Source organism: Poecilia reticulata, linkage group LG15, assembly GCF_000633615.1.
Source record: "Poecilia reticulata strain Guanapo linkage group LG15, Guppy_female_1.0+MT, whole genome shotgun sequence".
Classification (NCBI taxonomy): domain Eukaryota; kingdom Metazoa; phylum Chordata; class Actinopteri; order Cyprinodontiformes; family Poeciliidae; genus Poecilia; species Poecilia reticulata.
Window position 1 is genome coordinate 17,267,725 of NC_024345.1, and position 20,466 is coordinate 17,288,190.

The 20,466-nt window shown below is 38.9% G+C and overlaps 2 protein-coding genes across 3 annotated transcripts; both read left to right on the top strand.

Moving 5' to 3' along the window:
* Nucleotides 1-198: 198 nt before the first annotated feature.
* oga (O-GlcNAcase) lies at nt 199-13,603 on the top strand. 2 transcript variants are annotated; one of them, XM_008429688.2, is made up of 19 exons: nt 528-693; nt 1,486-1,537; nt 1,624-1,721; nt 1,828-1,958; nt 2,076-2,247; nt 2,337-2,435; nt 2,554-2,838; nt 3,353-3,511; nt 3,590-3,780; nt 3,968-4,222; nt 4,324-4,527; nt 5,200-5,374; nt 7,314-7,367; nt 8,747-8,832; nt 9,852-9,956; nt 10,558-10,649; nt 10,730-10,922; nt 11,004-11,163; nt 11,562-13,603. In XM_008429688.2, exons 1-19 carry the CDS (start codon nt 528-530, stop codon nt 11,696-11,698), a joined length of 2,814 nt encoding a protein of 937 aa, XP_008427910.1. In that variant the 3' UTR covers nt 11,699-13,603. The 2 variants fall into 2 exon arrangements, with proteins under 2 accessions (XP_008427911.1, XP_008427910.1); XM_008429689.1 differs by lacking the exon at nt 7,314-7,367 and having other exon boundaries at nt 199-693.
* A 1,116-nt stretch (nt 13,604-14,719) lies between these two features.
* On the top strand, nt 14,720-16,804 carry npm3 (nucleophosmin/nucleoplasmin, 3). Its single transcript, XM_008429690.2, has 5 exons — nt 14,720-14,896; nt 15,018-15,103; nt 15,263-15,382; nt 15,478-15,571; nt 16,278-16,804. Exons 1-5 carry the CDS (start codon nt 14,824-14,826, stop codon nt 16,394-16,396), a joined length of 492 nt encoding a protein of 163 aa, XP_008427912.1. The 5' UTR covers nt 14,720-14,823; the 3' UTR covers nt 16,397-16,804.
* Nucleotides 16,805-20,466: the final 3,662 nt, after the last annotated feature.

Sequence of the window (20,466 nt, forward strand, 5' to 3'; positions counted from 1 at the left end):
ATAAAATCTATTTTTTAAATCTAATTATGTAAATATGTAAAAAGAAATGTTGGTTTTCAGTTACAATGGCGTCTGCAGAGAAGGTGCTCTCTCTACACCTAAAAGCTTTGCTCTGTTTTGTCACCTAGATCCGGTTCTGACTGGTCTGAACTAGTCTCGTGAGCATGCGCACTCGGTGTAAACAGGAAGAACCAAGGAAAAGTAGGTCAAATTTGATCATAAAGCGAAGAGGGTGGTCGGATACAGACGGACGACGGTTTTACTTACTTTATGAATTTGTCCACATGCATAGTATTCTTTGTGGCCTGATAACAATTTTAGAACATTTTGCAAAAGCAGGTTTTGAATTTTAGTGAAGAATATAGTCGCTAACACCGCGAGTTTTGCCGACGTTACACGGAGAGTGACGCGGTGCATTTCCTTTGGGGTGCCTGTTTGTGCTAAAAAAAACAACAACCTGCATTTGGTTTGCCGCCTGTCTTTTTTTCCTCCGGATTTTGTGAGTGGGTCAAGGAAACCCTTCTACGATGGTTCAAAAAGACAAGACTTTAGACACTCCTCCGTTAGATGTTGAGCCGAGCCCCAGCCCAGTCTCTGGAGAGGCTTGTGTGGAGGCCCCGGGCCCAGTGGCGGACTCCAGCATCGTAGTGGAAACGACGGGCCACAGAAAATTCATTAGTGGTGTAGTTGAAGGTAATGATGACTAAATATAAAAATTCAATCTATATTAAATAGTTTTTCAAGTATTATCTGTAAACTGAGAGATTGAACGTAGAAATGCTGCAGTGATCCTCTTTGTAATTTATCATTATAACAATGATGTGTTCCCGGAGGCAGGTGGATCACATTTTAACGAGTCTGTGAATGTGACATTAACGTACACTGTGTTGAATGTTTTTTTTTTTTCTGTGCTTGCACCAAATGCATGCTCACCATGCAGGGTTTCAGCTCGGTCTGGAAAGCTCTAAATTGATCGCTTATTGAAAAAAAATGCAGTAAAAAAGACATATATTCCAAATTTAATCATTTATCGCCTACAAGATAAAATCGTGATTCATGGGAAATGAAAGATATTGAAGGTCGAGTTACATTCGGGTTTGCTCCTTTGTCTTTCATTTGGCCCATGAAAGCTTACGTCGCCCCCCCTCTCCCCAACTCATAAAATGGGGGCAATTGGACAGCTTTTTGTTTGGTTTTGCACTGGACCTCTTTTTTTGCCTCTACATTAATTTAGGTAGTCCAGTCCAGACTTATCATTTCAAGATATTATAGATTTGAGAATACCAAAAGGTTGTAAAATAGTCTAGTAAAATATGATCAAATGGGAAGCCAAATTTAGCATGTGTGCATGCTGCTTTAATGTCCTTTCCAGCTATAATTCATATCTGAAGGGTAGGTTGTTTAATATGGCAGCCTTTAATATGCTGCTAATGTGACTTGAAATGGAAAGAAGACTGCATTGAAACTCATGTTTTCTCTATGTAGGCTTTTACGGCCGTCCATGGACTATGGAACAGAGAAAAGAGCTGTTCAGGAGGTACTGTGCATTCTTCTAATTAATAAAGTAATATCAGGTTATTTTGGATTATGACACTGACTGTTCTACATTACCAAATTACACAGGCAACAGAAGTGGGGGCTGAACACATATCTTTATGCACCCAAAGACGACTACAAGCACAGAATGTTCTGGAGAGAACTGTACTCGGTAGAAGAAGCAGGTGAATATTTTTGACTAAATTTTTCCATAAGATGTGGTGCTTAAGAAACATAAATCATAGTTAATTGTGTGTGTATTTTTTTATTTTTTTATCATCTGTTTTGCAGAACAACTCATGACTTTAGTTAGTGCCGCCAAGGAGCATGGGATAGAGTTTATATATGCCATTTCCCCTGGATTAGACATAACTTTCTCTAATCAGAAAGAAGTTTCTGCACTTAAAAGAAAACTTGATCAGGTATTGAAATATTTTAACACTGGAATAAAATCTTAATCATGGGCACATTCCTATTGAACTACAAATTCACTTCTTTGTGTTTAATACCTGCCATCTTTTCTTTCCCTCCCCCCTCAGGTTACTCATTTTGGCTGCAAATCCTTTGCCTTACTTTTTGACGATATTGACCACAACATGTGCCCTGCTGACAAAGAAGTATTCAGCTCTTTTGCTCATGCTCAGGTTTCTATAACTAATGAAATCTACCAGTACCTGGGAGAGCCTGAAACCTTCTTGTTTTGCCCCACAGGTACACTCCATCTTTCTTTCCAATTTTACACAGTTCCCAATGCCTGTATTATCATTTACTTAATTATTTTCTTCTTTGCTGAAACACAGAGTACTGTGGAACATTCTGCTACCCAAATGTCTCGCAATCCCCCTACCTCCGCACAGTTGGAGAGAAACTCCTGCCCAGCATTGATGTGCTGTGGACAGGTGAGTGTAACGGTGTCCTTCCATATGAGCATCATTCCATTAGTTCAGATAAATCTCATTTGGTGTTATAGATGCGGAATAATATTAACTATTTTTTAATATGCTGTACTATCCGTAGGTCCCAAAGTGGTTTCTAAAGACATCCCAGTGGAGTCCATTGAAGAGGTGTCAAAGATCCTGAGAAGAGCCCCTGTTATTTGGGACAATTTTCATGCCAATGACTACGACCAAAAGAGGCTCTTTTTAGGTCCGTACAAGGGCCGCTCCACTGAGCTCATCCCCCGGCTGAAGGGAGTCCTCACCAACCCCAACTGCGAGTTCGAATCCAATTTTGTCGCCATTCACACTTTGGCCACCTGGTACAAGTCTAACATGAACGGAGTTCGCAAAGATGTGGTCATGAGTAAGTATGAGCCAAAGCAGCTTGAAAAACATTACACTGAGAGTTGCTATGCAGCTTTGAAAAGGTTACATTTCTCTCAATTTTACAAGTTTGGATAAGTGTATAAATACTTAGAATTATTCTACAATTATTCTGAAGTCTGCAAAACAGGATTAGATAATCCTATTAAATGTGCCAAAGAAAACATGCTAATTTGGACACCCACAGCTCTGGTAACAGTTGCTCTTAAACAGGTTTGGTTTAGATCCTAAAAATGATTTCTACTTGAGGTATTTTGGAATTAGAAGAAATTTGCTTTGAATAATCTGAAGTTTGCTTAGGGTCTCCCATTCACCTGCTTTCATTATCTCTCAGACACAGTGGTAGATTTGAAAACATTTTTTGTCCTTTCCTCACACACAGGAATTTTTTTGAAGTTAAATAAAACTTCTCTGTGTGAACTCTTTACCAATATGAAATTGTGATAATGCAGCATAATGCTTGTAAGTCATTAATTTGCGCCTCTCTGGACCAGCTGACGGCGAGGACAGCACTGTGTCCATCCAGATCAAGCTTGAGAATGAAGGCAGCGATGAGGAGCTGGAGACGGACATACTCTACAGCCCGCAGCTCGCTTTAAAGCTCGCTCTGACAGAGTGGCTTGCAGAATTCAGTGTGCCTCTCCAATACAACAGTAAGAGCAATCCCAATGAATATTTTAGGCCATGTTTTTTAAGTGAAAACCCAGTGGATTAACCCTGTGCTCCTTCAGGCCGACAGGTGCCTCAGAGTGGTGCCAAAAGCACGGCCATTGATGTATCTTCCATGACAGCTCCGTCCCTTTGCTCCTCCACGTCAGTCACTACTGTGTTCCAGCAGCCCATCATGTCTCCTGCAATGCCCCCTCTCCTCCTCGATCCCCTCCCACTCGCTATGGCAAAAACGCCTGAAGAGGTAGAAGAGGTGAGATTTAAATTGTTGTATAGTTAATTCTAACAATTATTCATGTTTAACGATGAACAGAGTTGTTTGTATTATGAAATAATACTGCATCATTTCTCATCCCTGCACCCGTCTCATTAAAACTGTTGTTTTCAGTTGCTTTTCAAAAAAAAAAGTATATATATTATGATTTGCTGTGTCTATGCAGGTGGACGTGGAAAAGAAGGATTCAGATGAGGAGCCAATGGAGATGGTGGTGGAGAAGCTGGACGAGCCAGAGGCAGAAGCCGACCCGGAAGAGAAAGACGTCGCTCCCATCTTGGCTGACAAAATGGCCGAGGACCTGAAGCCCATGGATACAGACAAGGAGAGTCTGGCAGAGTCCAAGTCCCCAGAAGAGTCGATCCAGGAGGATTCTGGGAGTGATATTGCTCCTATGCAGACGGATGACCAACTCAAACAGGTACTAAGATTCTGTATATTTGAAGCTTAGGACAAAAGTATTGCAGAATAAACCTCTAAGTTCATATTTTTCTTCTTTTTTTTTTTTTTTTAAATCATCAGGATCTGTATGTGCCCAGCCCCGACGAGAAGCCTCTCTTCACACCAGAGCCTCCGACGCTGGAGGACCTGTGTCTCCTGGCTGAGCTCTTTTACCTGCCTTACGAACACGGACCTAAGGCCACACAGATGTTAAAGGAGTTCAACTGGTTGAGAGCCAACAGCAGCGTCGTCAGCGTCAACTGCAAGAGAAAAGAAAGTGAAAAGGTGAGGCGATTCCCTAAGCAGGACTTTTTCTGAAGAGAGACACGTCTGTGTGAGAACTGAGGTGCATTATTAACTAAACCAGCTGGTAATGGAGTTGAAAACAAAATGGTGGATGTGTACTACCCTCAGTGTCCATTGGGTGGTGTTGGTAAACTGGATGCTTGCACAGTGGTGAGCCATTGTTTGTTCAAACAGCTCCTCTCATATTAAGTCATCTGTTATTTTTGTGTATTGACATTTTAGCTCGTTACAGTGGAAAAACACAGGTATAAGCAACAGAAAGATGTTCCATCAACCCTTTCATTATTTAAGCTACATTTGAGGACAAATTTCACTGTCTTATATTAAACTAAAATTATATATTTTCTGTAGAAAAAGTCGAAAACAAGAAATCTTAAGATTTATGCTGTAGTTTTCACAAAATGAATTCAGTACAGTTGAGTTCAAACATAAATAATAACAAAGACAAGCTGGTTTAATTCATCTCCAGATCAGATCAAACCAACACAAAGCAGGCAGATTGATTCTGTTTATAAAACCTATTGGTATTTAAGAGCTGCCTAAGGAAGACGGGCCGATTAATTGAGCTGCGATTTCACATCCCAGATCGAGCATCAATGAACCCCTTATGCTTAACGAGTATTTATTATCTTTCTGGATCTTAACGTTCAGGTGGTTGAATGGCAGCTGCGGGCGGAGAAGTTTCAAGACATGTGCTGCTCCGTCATCCACATGTTCACACGGCTGTCCAACACAGCCAACCGCACCATCCTGTTCGACCTCTACCCCTACATCTGGGACATCAAGAGCATCATGTCTATGGTCAAGTCTTTTGTCCTGTGGCTTGGTACGTATTGAGGAGCTTTGGGGCCTCTTCGTCTTGGCAAAAAAAAAAAAAATGTAGCTTAGCGTCTAATGTATACACAAACACATATTTGTTAAAAGACACTTTCAGAAAATTCGATTTAATGGAGCAAACACTTAGATCAGTAATCAATTAGGTGTGCAGATTTAATAAGTGAGGTTTATTTAAATTTAAAAATTTTAGCATCTTCACAAAACATTTGTTCATGACAATAATCTGAAGTTAGTTCTATAAGTAATCGTAGATCAGTATAGATCAGTTTTGCACAGACTAAGCAGAATGCATCAAAGAAATTCCTCCTATTGAACACATGTTGATTGCTTTCTGTAATTTACATGTTTTTACATCAGACTGAATGCCGCTTGCACTGCTAGCAGCCTCCCTGTTTATCCAACAAAATGTTCCAACATTTCCAATATCCAGCATGGATAATACCACTCCAGGGTTACTGCTGCTTGCTGTGTGTCCAGTAACATCACTGCTACATTCCCACTCAGACACACTTGCCTCCATTTCTGTCTGTGGGGACGGGCATAGGGGAAATCCCTATCCCCCCCCCCTGTTTCATGCCCTGGCGCGCACGCGAGCTTGGAGAGCAAGTTGACTGACTCATTGTTGAAGGCCATTCTGGTGCATAGAGAAAAATAAACTCAAACATATCTGAAGTGTTTTAGCTGAAAGTATTTGAAACATTGCTGAAAATATTTTAGCAAAATTGCCTCAGAGACGAGGCCGCTAGTTGGATGATGATTATCACCTGATTTGTTACCGCAGTCTGTATTGGGCATGGGCCGGTATGAGATGCTCGCAGTAAAAATACTGACACTTGCATTAAAATGCAGAAAATCAATCCTACCGCTAAAAAAATGCAACCTGATGTTTTAATATCTATAAAATCAGAACACCAGCTAAAAGTAGTGTATCTTAGATGTTTACTAACCTGAAATGTATGCTTTTTATTTTATTTGTGGAATAGCACAAGTATAATACAAATTAGCAATATAATTAGTAATCTGCTTGGGTAGAGAAGAAATGCTGCTTGTAGCTTGCCAAATGTAGTTCTTGATCATTTGGCATTTTAATGAAAGAGATGTGGTCCTCCTTTAGTTAAACACAATCACTGTCCACACTTTTTTTTTTTTTTTAAATTAGAAAAATTGCCAAGCAGATGATTATCTTTCCTGTAAATGAGGGAGAGGTTTTGTAATTCTCTAGCCCAGCTGGTGATATCAGGAATAGGTGGGGGAGGGTCAGCAGTGCATTTCTCTGGGAGAAATCTTGAGTATACAGGCTATAATTTTTCACAGCATTGGAAAGCCGTCGTAGCAACAAACCGGCTCATGCCTGATCTTTATCGTCTACCCTTAAAAGAAAGGAGGTGGTCTCCTCTTCGCACTTGTGTGCGCTTAAACACTGGATACAGTTTGAGTGGCATCCACTATTGGAACGATGTCTCATTCTTTCAGAGTTGCATTGATTACCCTTAAGCACCAGCATGGCCTGTAGGTTACTTCTTGTAACCCAGTTTCATTCACAGGTTTCTTCCCCGTCCAGCTACTTTGTAAAGCTGGGATCTCCAACAGAACACAGCAGGCAGCAAAACCTGCTCTGGAAAACGGCTTCACTTCACACATTACACGTCTGACTTTACCTAAAATGGACATATTTTTCTAAAAGCCAGAGACGCTGAGAAAATCGGTCTCTGAATTTATTTAATTGGATTTTAATCTGCTGCCGTGTTGCGCAGTTTCTTAACGCTGTGTTTGTTTGTGACCATACACAAGTTGTCTCATCAGTTCACGTGGATTTTCCCTTGATTGAAGCCTTGCAGCCGGCACTTAGTCGCAATCTCCCTAAATGTTGTACTAAGAACACCTACTAATAACTATTTTCTACTGTTTTCTCCCTTCACTATGTACAGATGGAAGAATCCACAGTACAAGTTTCTACTGCTATTGGATCGACAGTGGCCGATGTATGCACAATGCAGGCGTTGTCTCTTTCCTTTGTTCACGTTTGAATTTGATCTATGGAATTTTTTATTTTTTTTTTCTCAAACCAAATTTGTTTATGTGAAACGATTGAATTGGAGGAAAGGAAACAACCCTCCGGATGAAGTCACATCCTGCGCAGCGATTTTTAAGCTTGAATTCCAGTGGTTAACTCCAAAAATTTCTCTCTTTAGCGGCATCTTCCTAACTTGTTTTTGTTTCTGTCAGTAGGCCTAAATAAACTCTCAGACCAGCCTGATGCACCTGCCCAGAGGAACTTGAGTTTTGGCCTCAACATCAAACGTATAAGCTCACATCCACAGCAGCTGGATTAAAAACAAGCAGTCACTCCTGCTTCTTGTTTACATCCAGCTGATTCAGGTGGAGGTAAATCTACAGAGATGGAGCTTTTTTTTTTCTTTCTTAAAAATAAATGAGTAATGTTCAGTTCAGGGTTCCTTCATGCGGGTGCATCTGCATGCTGTGCTGTCAGCTCTTCCCAGGACATTGTTTTGATCAGTGTGAGGTTCACGTGTAAAGCAGGCTTAGGCGTCCTGCACGCGCGCTGCATTTGGCTGGTCACATGACAGGGCTTCTTGTCAACCAGGTTCAGACTTCGTTGGCAGCCGTTTTATTCAATCTGTTAAAGAGCAGTGCGTGCTTTAGACATACGCTTTCTCTGCTGTGTTTTGACCTCTTAGTTATATTTTTTATTTTTATCGTCTTCTTTTTTTCTTTTTTTTTTTTTTTTTTTACTTTGAGTTGTTTTATCTGTGGCTTTTAATATCAAACCGAGAGGCCCTTTAACTCTGGGAGTGTGCTGACTTCCTCTCGTTCAGTCTTCCTGGTTTTTAATGACTCGTGCTCCCCTCAACCCCCGTCATGTGACAAGGCAGATAAAATGAGAATGTGACTTCACACGGGGTGCTAAGATCAGTGGGGTGATGGCAGCTAAAGCTTTCTGTTGTGAGCCATAGACAGAACAGTTTATCCCACTGTTGGTCAGCATTGTTCCATCAGCAGGAGGAGTATTACATTTTCTTTACACGCAACAAAGGTTGGAGGAGATTAAGAAAATGAGCCGATAACCTGCAGACTGAGATTTATAGCTGGTTAATTTTATTGCTAAACACGTAATCTTGCATTTGAGTTTCACCATAATTCCACAAACATGAGATTTAGATGCCTGAACCCCATCACGTCATTGAAGTATTTTTATGCACCACTAATTTATTCCATTTTATGTTTTAATGAGTAAAAAAAAAATTATATTACATATTGCCCCCTTCATTCCCCACTCCTTTCATCTGTATCAGAGCCCCATCCTGTGGTAACAATGTCCGCTTGGCTCTGCTCCTAACAGGGTGTCGTAGTCAGTCCTCAGCACAATTCCCTAAAGGAGAACAAGAGTCCTGGGCCTTTAGGGGAGGTCTAGCAGGAGAGTTCCAGGTATCTAATGCACCGAAATAATGGCAATAAAAACAAAAAAAAAACAGTGCTGTGGAAGACGATGGTAAATGTGCGCAGGTATGATGAGGTTTGGTCTGTCAAAGGTGAGCTGATCGTAACAAACTAATCCTGTAACATCCAGGTTTTTAACTTTGGAGTGTTATCAGACTCTACGGGTGGAATGGCAATTTTTCCCCCGTTTTCATAAAAGAGCCTAAAGCCGTTCAAATGGTTTTTTTTTGGCGTGGCGTTTTCTGGTTGACGTCTCTTAGTTTCTTTCAGCAGCTGCCAAAGGAGATGCTGTTTTTCCCTGGCGCAAGCGGCGCAAGCGAGCATGGCTAGGTTTTATTTTCATGACATGTCGTTTCTTTGCAGGAAAGCACAGCGCAAAAAAATTGTAGATAAAAAACACCCCTGTGTTTGCGAGCGCACGCGCAAAAAGCATCGCAGCGCAAGCGAGTACGCAAGCGTCTGTGCAAAGGGAGAACTCCAAGATTAAACACACCAGCCTCCTCTCTAAAACACCACTTCCATTTGGTATGTCATTGAGCAAAAGGACTCTTATTTGATTTCCACCCCTCTGGTATTTTTTTCATGGAGTTCTCTGTATTTCTGCGCCAGCATCATTATTTTTCTCAACAGGAGGGCCCTGCGCAAGCGTAATATTGCGATGCCTTACCAAAGGGAAAGGAGCATCTCCTTCAGCCAGTAAAGCCTTAGTCAGACCAAAACGAAACCCTCACTTCACTGTGTTTGCAAACACTTGTGTTTTTCTCTGCTCCAAGGAAAAAGTTAGGAAAAGAAAAAAAAGTGGTGTTTGCTCTAGTTGTCCACTGTCAGACCAACAAGGAACTCTGGGTCATTGATTAATCTTAACTTTCAAAGTCCTTCGCTGTCTTTTGCGGTCTGTTTTGGGCTGACAGTGGCGCGACTTGGCAAATGCACAGTTAGGCAGTCAGCCGAAGCAACAGACTGCCTGTTCTCTGTTAGACTGAACCTCTTTCTTTTGATACCCACAGAGATTGTTGCCAATAGATGGGGCAAACGATCTTTTCTACCAGCCTCCACCTTCTTTGCCAACCTCCAAAATCTATACCATAAGGCCCTACTATCCCAAAGACGAGGTAATGTCCCTTTGATTGAAGCCGTACTTTGGTGTGCCACATTTTTGTAGCGATTTGCTCAGCAATCTGTAAGCTACTGGTGAAATAGGAACGACTGGTCAAAACTAATCAATTGTTGAAAAAATATTTAACAGACGACTTCAGGGTGCCAAACAGTTTGGATAACGGTGGAATTTGATTTCCTTGTTTTTACAGCTAATTGATTATTGAAATAATAACTAGTTTAGTAATCAAATCATCAACTGGAGCATTCAGACTCTAAAACATGCCATTGACTGGAAGAACAACACCCTCAGAGCAGTTAAGACAAAACTGTACAAAAAATACTTTGCTTTAGATGTTTTATTTAAAAGGCACATTGTTTAAATGCATTTTCTCATGCATTTCTAATATTGCATAAAATAAACTTAAGCGGTCAAATTAAACTGCAGAATGTGCCAAGAAAAAGCAATCGGATGACTAATCGAGCTAATTACTCAATTAGTCATCGGAATAATAGCTTGAATAAAGATTACTGAAATAATCGTTAGCTCTAGTAGCAATTAGCCGGCTTCCTCTGAGAGCGTAAAACTTCAGTGATCGCTATCTGCTTCTCTTTCAGGTTGCGGTTTATAAAATCTGTAAGGAAATGTACTGCGAAGGGATGGAAGATGAGCCATTCGCTGATGGGGAGCCTGACCTCATTGGGGACAGGTAAAACATCAGTACGAAAGTTCCCGTCAACTCCTTGACTGAAACCTAGTAGCTGTGAGTGACCAAGCATCTGACTGCAGGCTAGTTGGAGGACTGCTGACAGTGAGCTCAGACTATGGGTTCGTGCTGGAAGATGACCAGGGGATCTGTGGTTACGCTCTCGGCACCGTAGATGTGAAGCCTTTCATCAAGAAGTGCGAGTTGAGCTGGATTCCCTTCATGCAGGAGAAATACCACAAACCAGACTGTGAAAAGGATCTTTCTGAGGCCGAGGTACGATCTCACTTCGTCTGGATTGACATCATGCAGCACAGAGTCTCCTGTTATTGAGTGGTCTACTTTTCATTTCTGCAGAAGATGATTCTGAGTTTTCATGAGGAGGAGGAGGGTCTACCAGAATCTTTCCTGTCCAATTTCCCATCTCTCATCAAGGTGGACATTCACGCCAAAGTCACTGACCCCAGTGTGGCCAAAAGCATGATGGGATGTCTGTTATCTTCTCTTAAGGCCAATGGTAAGTAGCAGCTATCCCAAAGAGTGTATGTTTCTCAGTGGTAGTGTAAGAATTCACAGGGTCAAAATGAGCAACAGTGTGTGTCGAGTTATGTCATGTCTGTAATTATAAAACTTCATTTTAGGCCAAATAGCTCAAGTTCAGCCAATCAGTCTGATTTTCAGGCTCTAGGTGGGCAAAGTTGGTAAAGACGTTCCCCAAATCACTTTCCACAGGCGGTTCTACAAAATACTGACTCGGAGTGGCAGAATACAAATCCATGTCACACTTTAAATATATTTGAAAACCATCATTTCTTCCACTTCGCTTACTCATCTTTGCTCTGTTTAAATACATTTCTATCAGAATACATCAAAATCTGTGGTCGTCACGATTAGTTTTTTTCTTCTTCCTCTTAGGTTCCCATGGTGCTTTCTGTAAAGTTCGTCAGTCTGATAAACGAATGTTGGAGTTCTACAGCAAGCTGGGATGTTTTGAAGTGGCCAAAATGGACGGCTTTCCCAAAGACGTCATCATTATGGGACGCAGCCTTTGAAGAAACGCACAGCGACAGAGCGCGATCGAGTCAACACACCTTAAGCGTTTTTGGTACCTTCATGTGGATAAAACTTTGGTTATTTTTGTACTGCATTAAATTCGGGCTCACCCCAGGATGTGCTGCGATTTTGGGATTTTTGTGTAAACAAGCACAAGAATCGCACAGAAACCATGATCCGCCCTTAATGGGTGTAGCTCAGTTGGATTTGGCAGATCAAGAGTTGAAACATCCAATAAGAAGTCTCTAGCTACTCCCAGGTAGTAACATCAAGTGTGGCCCCTAGGATTGTTCTTGTAGGACCCCAAGACTTGCCACTACATCCATCCCTCCATTCATCATTCCTCAGAAAAAGGAGATGACCGTAAACGGCTGCAGCTTTGAGAAAAAGGTGGCTCCTAACTTGGGCTGTCGTACAACCTTCAGCCTGCTGTTTTCAGCCTATTTTTGTAATTACACAATAAAAGACAGGAGTTGCACGTCAAACGGGAAAAGAGGTGCTAAAAGAATGCTTTGTGTTAATTTTTTTCCCCTACATGTTACACTGGGAGATGAAAACCTGAACATCAAAGAAAGTGATGAAAATTAGCCAAGGGGTTCTTTGAATTTCTGCTCAAGGAGCTACTAACATTTGCTAAGCGATAGAAAAGCTACAGGTTTACAGTTTGCTACTTTTTTTCTAATTTTTTATCTTTGCTTCACTCCCCTCCAGCAATTACTCATTAGCTTTGTATTTGATTATTCATTTAATTTTAAAGTCTAGCATCTTCTGGGGCTTGCTTTCCATTATTTTTCTCAGATTTTTTTTTTTTTTTTTTTTTTTGTACATTTAGTTTGCTTATGCTTTTCTAGAGATTATTAAGATATGTGGATTGAGTTTCTTCCTAATTGCAGTAGAATATCTACTTGATTCCCCCTTTTTTTTTTTTTTTTTTTTTTTTTTTTTGAAAGAAATTAAAATGTATCATTGGGACCAAAATGTTTTTAAGTTTCAGTAGCCTTTGGGTTTAGGTGCATTGGTTAAAAATACTTCACTTCTACTGTAGTAAAACTGTTTGTTGTACACTTTAAGTTATTTAATCAGTGCTTTACATTGGCCTCTGATTTCTCACACTTTCATTCAAATGAATGTATTCTCAGACGAGCCTCTGTTGGTGGTTCCACGTGTTTCAGCTGCAGCTTTAAAACTCTGCAGCTAAATTACTGTCGGCCTTTTTCTTACCCGTATGTTGATTGTTTCCTGTTCTGACTCATTTCCATTTGTTTCTGCAACTGTGTAGTTTTTCATTTTTCTTATTAGTGAAGCACTTTGGCTAATAACAGGCGAGTTCTGTTGGTTAAATGAAGATCAGCGGTTGCTGTCCCGTAGCTGCCTGTCAATGTGACGTTTCCAACCTGTACATTCGTAACGTGCATGACGTGTGTTGGATTTGCCGTGGCTGACGGTTACAGTCGCCTCTGATGTTACATAAAGGAAGAAAAGCATGCCACTTTGAACTACATTCATAAAAGTGTTGTGCTTAGATGGTTTGTAAATATCATTCGTGAAGTATAAAAAGGTTTTGTATATTATTTTTTGAAAATTGCTTCCATTCTGTTTTAGTGGAAAGAGAGTGTTAACCCCTTGTTAGACAGAGCCGTCCCACTGGTCAACAAGGAATGAAACTAGCTAACAGACCTGGTCTTCTCCAAATGAAGATGGTTTTTAGTTTCTTGACTCTTCCAAAAGGATATTTTACAGTTTGATGCTTGTGATTTATTTTATTTTATTATTTTTTTGGCCAGCTGCAGAAATCCCTCAGACCAGACAGTTCAGGTTTGGGGATGGGAGTCATTAAAGTGACTATTTCTGTACAAATTTCTATGTAAGATAACATTAAACTAATAAATCATATAAAGATCCTGGTTTGTGTCTTTGTTTCACTATTTTTTTTTATCATCAATCTATCATGTCGAAACTGAAAGTGTGATCAGAGATGCTTAGTTTTACATACCTAAATATTTTTGTGGCTACATTTAGTCAATTTTTTTTAGTGTCTTATTTGTGATTGTGGTTACAGATCACATGTTTATATTCTGAAAATATTGCAACAAAATAAAATGTAAACATTTTTATAAAGTTTTTTTTAATCAAAGTTTCTTTTAAAAGATTGAGGTAATGTTTTGGTTTTCTTTTCTTTCTAGTTTTTAACTAAATTGTGATGAAAATCCTAATCTGAACAGAAGTGTGACAACCAAATTATATTTCAAGGGCTTAGATTCCAATTTTACAACCCCAAAACTTAGGTTTTGTTGTAAAGAATTACAATATTTAATACCGCCTTGGATAGTTGCATGTTTTATTTTTTTATTGATAATTTTGATTAGAAAAAAATCCAACTTTTTTCAGATATTCTATTTTCTCTTTTTTAGTTTTTCTTTTTCAAAAGGCTGAGATGCTATTTTTGTTTGAATGTATTATTTTATGACTTATATGTTAGGGTCTGATATTTGAAAATGCAGCAATGAAACCTTATTGTGGTGTGCCCTCAATAAGAGATTAGTATATCTACTTCGAGTGTACAAATAAATCATATTCTTGGAATTTGCATTTGTTTTTTGTTTTCCAAAAAATGCGAGGAAATTATTTAAATGTACGTTTAGTCTGAATTAAAATGAATCAGATTTTGGAGGAAATTTAATTCACGATACGTTACTAATTTCAGAAAAGTGGCAACAAAATTGATTTATAGGAATTTTAAGCACTGTCCTGAACATTATTATTTATTTATTTATTTATTTATTTATTATTGTTGTTACGGTTACACTATATGTCCCCAGTAATTTCCGCTGTTTTGTTTTCCAAAGAGCTATTGCTGTTTTATGGTGTTCATACATATTTCACTTTCGAAAATAAATCAAGAAGGAAGGCGGAATAAATATGCATCAGAAAGAAAACGCACTGGCGAGTGATTTTATTTCCTTGACGGTGATTGGTCGAGAGGACCAAAACAAAAATCTGATCAGCTGGCGCATAAATATGACGTACCTCTTTCGCCCTTGCTTTGCGACGCTCTCCTTTTCACAGAGCGTTGGTTTATCTTCAAAAATTTAGGATTTAAGACAACTTTTGAAGCTTCTACAAAATGTCTTTCACTGAAGAGGAATCCTCGGTCCTTGAACCTACCACAGAGGCAAAGTTGGAGAGCTTCTTGTTCAGTAAGGATAGTTTAATCAGTTTCAAATGTTGCTCTGACGGCGCACACGTGGATATTTGAATGCTATGATGTCTCGTGTTATGCTGCTGTATATAAATTTCATGGTTTTATTTTAATTCCAGCCTGCGAGCTGTCTTCTAAAGTACCCTTCTACACTTTCCAAGGAGATGAAGAAGAGGATCTCGAACACTTTCTGGAACTTAGAACCGTATGTTCAGTTTTTACTGTAATCTTTTTTGCGCACGTTACGTCTGTCGAGGTCTTTGGCCTCGATGTTACAATTTTACAAACCCATTAGCAGATGTTTTTTTTAAAAAACTTAGATTTGTGTTGCAGAAATGCAGATGCATAACTATTATTTCCTTAGATTTGCCTTGGTGAGGGAGCCAAGGATGAGAGTAACGTGGTGGAGGTAATAGCCATTAACCACCTGGGAAAGAAAATCTCTGTACCCATAGCCAACCTTCACATCAAGTGTCTGCCCATGGTAAGTTAATCACATAGTCAAACATTCTAAAGATGAAGCTGTCCTGAAGTTGACTTACTACTTTGCTTCTTCTTTTTCTTTTTTCTTTTTTTTAGGTGAGTCTGGGAGAGTTTGAGCTGAAAGCCCCAGTGACTCTACGACTCAAAGCTGGAACAGGACCAGTCTCTGTCAGCGGCCTGCACCTTATCAGTAACTTTTACTCTGATACAGTCTGCTTAGAGACCATTGACACACTTGGAGACTTTCACATTTTGTCAAGTTACAAACACAAATATGAATGTGCTGAATTGGGATTTTATATGCTGTATGGACAAATGAAAAGCAAGACACAATTTTAAAGGTCACATGGTTTAAAGTTGTTTTTTTTTCTTTCTTTTTTTTTATTCTAAAGAGGGACATTTTCCCCACGTTCTTCCTCAGTTAGATTTAGTTCCAGGCTTTGACTAGGCTATTTGAACACTGCTAAGCCATTCCATTTCAACTTTGACTTTATCATGGTTTTTTTAAAAAAATTTTATTATGTTGTGTTTTAATGTACAGCACTTTGTATCAGCTGTGGTTGTTTTAAAGTGCTTTAAAGTTGGTTTGGTTTATCCTACTGAAAGGTGAAACTCCACCCAGGTACCAAGTCTTTCGCAGCCTTCTTAACTTGGTCCATTCGCCCCATCAACTCTCACCAATTAAAAAAATTCCCACCACCGATGGTGTTTGAGCGATTTGCAGTGTTTTAGTGTTCAAGCAATATCCCTATATGGGGTTGGGGTTAGAACTATTTACTTGAAATTTACTCAAATACACAGAGAGCCAATGTAGCTGGAAATGGAATCACTTGAGAAAATGATAATTATTATCCTAATGATTAAATTCTGATCCTGTCTCTGCCTTTCTTTCTCAGTCCCACAGAATGAAGACTCCGATCAGTCTGAGGAGGAAGACGAAGATGAGGAGGAAGAGGATGTTGAGGAAGAAGAGCTTCCTGCTATCAAACCAGCAAAGAAGAAGAAGAACCAGTAGACAAAGAGGACACTTAAATGGCTGTCGATGTGAGAAGTGATCAGGTTTTTTTTGTACCAGATGGACGGATTTTACACCCTCTTCCACACAGCTGCGTGAAATCTCAGCGCGGTGGCAGCTAAACACGGCGTTAAAATTATTGGATAAGATGGTTATTTGAATAAGAAGCGCTTTTTGATATCCAAATATTCACTTTTTTTTTTTTTACTGTATATATAGTGACATTCCTATTGTAGTAAATTTCACTGCACTGGTGGGAGGAGGGGAAAAAACACTCCTGTTGCCACCAGCCAATGCTAATGTCATTTATAACATTGTGTTTGTCCTGCTCAAGGAAAAACATGTTCTGAATGAAATGGGTGATTTTATATGCAGTTCAATAAATGTTTGGCAATTATCTTCAATGTTGAAAATGAGTTTTGCTCATAATTTTGCATACACTCTCTGGAATGCATCAGTTCTGTGCTTTTTGTGATTTTATCCAAGTAGTTCTTATTTCAGGCTGATTTAATATACAACTACAATGAATTTCACAGCTTATTTTACTGTGGATTTTCTTAAATCATACAGATGCATCTCGGATTAGAACATTATTGAAAAGTTCATTATTTTAGTAACTCAACTCGTATGTAAGCATACATTGCACTGTTTTCAAGCCTTTATTTCCGTTATGATTTTCTGCTTGCAGCTAATGAAAACATTTTAGTGGAATATAACACTGGTCCAATAAACATTTTCAATATGGATGTGGGCTCAATGGGAAAAATATGTCTGGTACTTATTTTACGTCAGATTTCGTAACCCGTAGAGGGAAGTGTTTGGGTGCAAAATATGCACTTCAAACCCAGAGCTAAAGTAAAATACTGGCTGTACCTGATGAGTCATTTACAGGAACATGAATCCTCTACAAACACGGACTGGAAAACCCAATCAGAGACGAAGAAACTAATGCAAATGTAAAATTAAAAAAAGGTTATAGCGTGCATAGTGCATTAATGTGATAAACTGTCATTTTATCACATTTTTTTTACCCTAATTAAAAACAAAATATCTCCATCTACAGAACCGTGACACCCTTTCTATAATGTTTCTGCTGACTAAAGTCAAATGAACAAATGTCAGAAAAATCCAACTAAGGACACATATGTGACGTGTACACATACATTTTACATTACATGTAGTAAAAGTAGAAGTAGTTTTTTAGTCTTCTAGTCTCTACACATTTGTGATCCACAGTAGGTTTTTCTTTCATTACACATTTGATGTTATAACAGGCCAACCCTCATCAACTAACATGATTTTGGCCTTACAGCAGGATTTACCGAAGGATCGATATGAATTTCACATTTTAAAGAGACCTATGATGTAGCCACATGTTCAGATTTCTCACAATGATAAACAAAAGTGTATTGAAAATACCCGAAAAGCAGCCAAAGCAGAGCTGAGGAACAGATAGATGGATAAGCTCAGAAATGTCCTCTAAACACTGACAGCAGGCTGCCTGTAAACCACCACCAACAATCAATAACTCAGAAGCAATGTCCGTTAAAGCTTTATGAAGGCAGATGGGGGTTATATCCAGTTACGGTGAATCATCTACATACATATTCTCAACTGTACAAACAGCCTTGCAGGAAGACATGGCCTGTGGTGGGAAGCTATGCTGTGTTGTTTAATGAGCTCACCTGCAGATAGAAGCAGCTGTTCTGGTTTGTCTCGGCGGTTTTGTTGAAGGGATCTTCTGTGTGCTTGAAATACAAAGAGAACTGAGTTTCTTTGTTCCACATCCTGATCTGTTCAAACTGTTTAAGACATTACAGCTGCTTAATGAGGATTTTTTTTTCTTTCTTTTTCCAGAATTTGATTTTAAATTGTCAAAGTCAATGGAAGTTACATGTAAGCCCTTCATGCTTCCCTCTGCTGGCTCCCCACTCTGACTAAATTAGCGATATCTGCTTTGATGACTTCAGTATCATTTCCAGCAATAAACTCAGCTGACTTGAACCCCGCAGAGAACCTGTGAAATATGGACAAGAGGAAAATAAGAGACTCCCAAACCCACAATTCAAACAACAAATATGCAGCACGTGCAGAGACTTGTTAGTGGGATAACTTTTCTCTGATACAAGTCACCCTTTTGTTGCTCTTATGTAATATTCCCATTTCTGAATAACTGGATCAGCTTTAAGCCAAAATCATCGAATTTAACTGAAACAAACACTTCAATTGTTTGTTTCAGAAATCCTGAACTTTCTCTGGTATTTTGTTTGTTTGTTGGTATTTTTAAAGAATCACCCAGAGTTCAATTGTGAATGTTGACGGTCAGGACGCAGCAGTGGGAAACTGTATCCTGACTCAGTCCTGCTTCCGGTGCGGCCATAGTGGGTGATGCCCCCTAATGACAACTGTCTGTAAACAACACCGCCATCCCTCCTGTCAGCCAATCACAGGGCACCAACGTCATGTGACAGGTGGGAAATCAATGTATTACAATCTTCCAGTTAATGTCACCTTCACAGAGAGCAGGTGCTGCTGCTTCTTATTTTCTGAGTCATAAACCACACCGGGCCGCTGCACAGAAGGCTGAGGGAGCGTTTTGGGAACATTTGCACCAATTTTATTAGGCATAAGGATTTTATGGTCCAGTGCTGCGACCCCACTTTCGTGTAGGTTAAATGTGTGTCCAGAGGAGTGTTTGGTCCTGTGACACGGAGTGCTTAATAAAATAGTAGAAACAACAACAAAATTTTTATTATTCTATATGAATGTTCTGGCAAATTTTAGTGTGAAATTTCTTGTAAATGGGTCAAAGAAAGGGATTTATATATTTTTTTTTTTCAAATCCTGAGGGTGTTTGGTTCTCAACTGTCGGTATTTTGATAATTTTCTTATTTATTTCGGCTTAGATCTTGTTTTTCTAGTTCATTACTACACATTACAGTTGCTTTGTTCTTACTTTGTATTCCTTGTGCATGTCTCCTCATTTTATTTTTCACTGTAATTACGGTTGAGAAAATCTCTGCAGCATGACAGCTCTCCTTTCTGTACAAACTCTTAAATTAAAAACGTGAGTGGTCGTTGTTTAATACTTATTAAACAATTATTATTATCATTAATCCTATCGTTTTGCTGTTTAAAGAAATGACAAGACATATACCATTTTCATTAGTTTTTTCTGTTATTGTTGCTTTGCAGATATCAACATAATACATCGTTTTAAACATTCAGATACTGAAGTTTGCATTGTAACCTCCCTTCAATCTTCACTAATAGAGACTTATTTATTCCAGTTCAATGAGAGCAGTTTTAAACTGAGACATTGAGGGGCATAAAACTCCCTGATAATTTTTTATTTAATTTTAAGTCTTTCTGGTAACCATCCATATCTGCATGTCTGAACACTGGAAAGTCCCACAAAGCAGAATAATACAAAAATCAAAAAAAAAAAAAAAAATTTCCTGCCAGAAGTTGCTCTTTCAATTCCTTAAATATAACTTTAAAACATAAAATCTGCATGAATACGACTCATTGTTAATTTATTCAGTGGGTTTAAACAAGCGAAACCAAGGACTGTCGGGTAAAAGAAACAAATAAGAGTAATTATATTTTCTATTACTATGGTGAAACAAAATCTCATTCTAATATGCACAAAGTGGGGTGTTGTTATTTTGAAATTCAATTCAATTCATTTTGTGGATTGTAACTATGCCACCATAATATTTAAACTCTCTGGCTCTTCGTCGTCATGTGTTGGATTCTTCTGTGGCCTGACTTTTAGAGTTGACACTAAGTAAGGTTTCTAATTTTAAAACTTATTTTTCTCCACCATCCACCTGGCAACGTCTCGTATCCACAGCAAAAACAGAAGAAATACGTAAGCGGTCAAATTCACTGTTTGTGCCTTTTTACACACTTAGAAGTAAAAAAAATAAGCTGCTCTTATTGTTCTTTTGACTGAAAATACTTCAAGTACATTCTATCTATCTATCTATCTATCTATCTATCTATCTATCTATCTATCTATCTATCTATCTATCTATCTATCTATCTATCTATCTATCTATCTATCT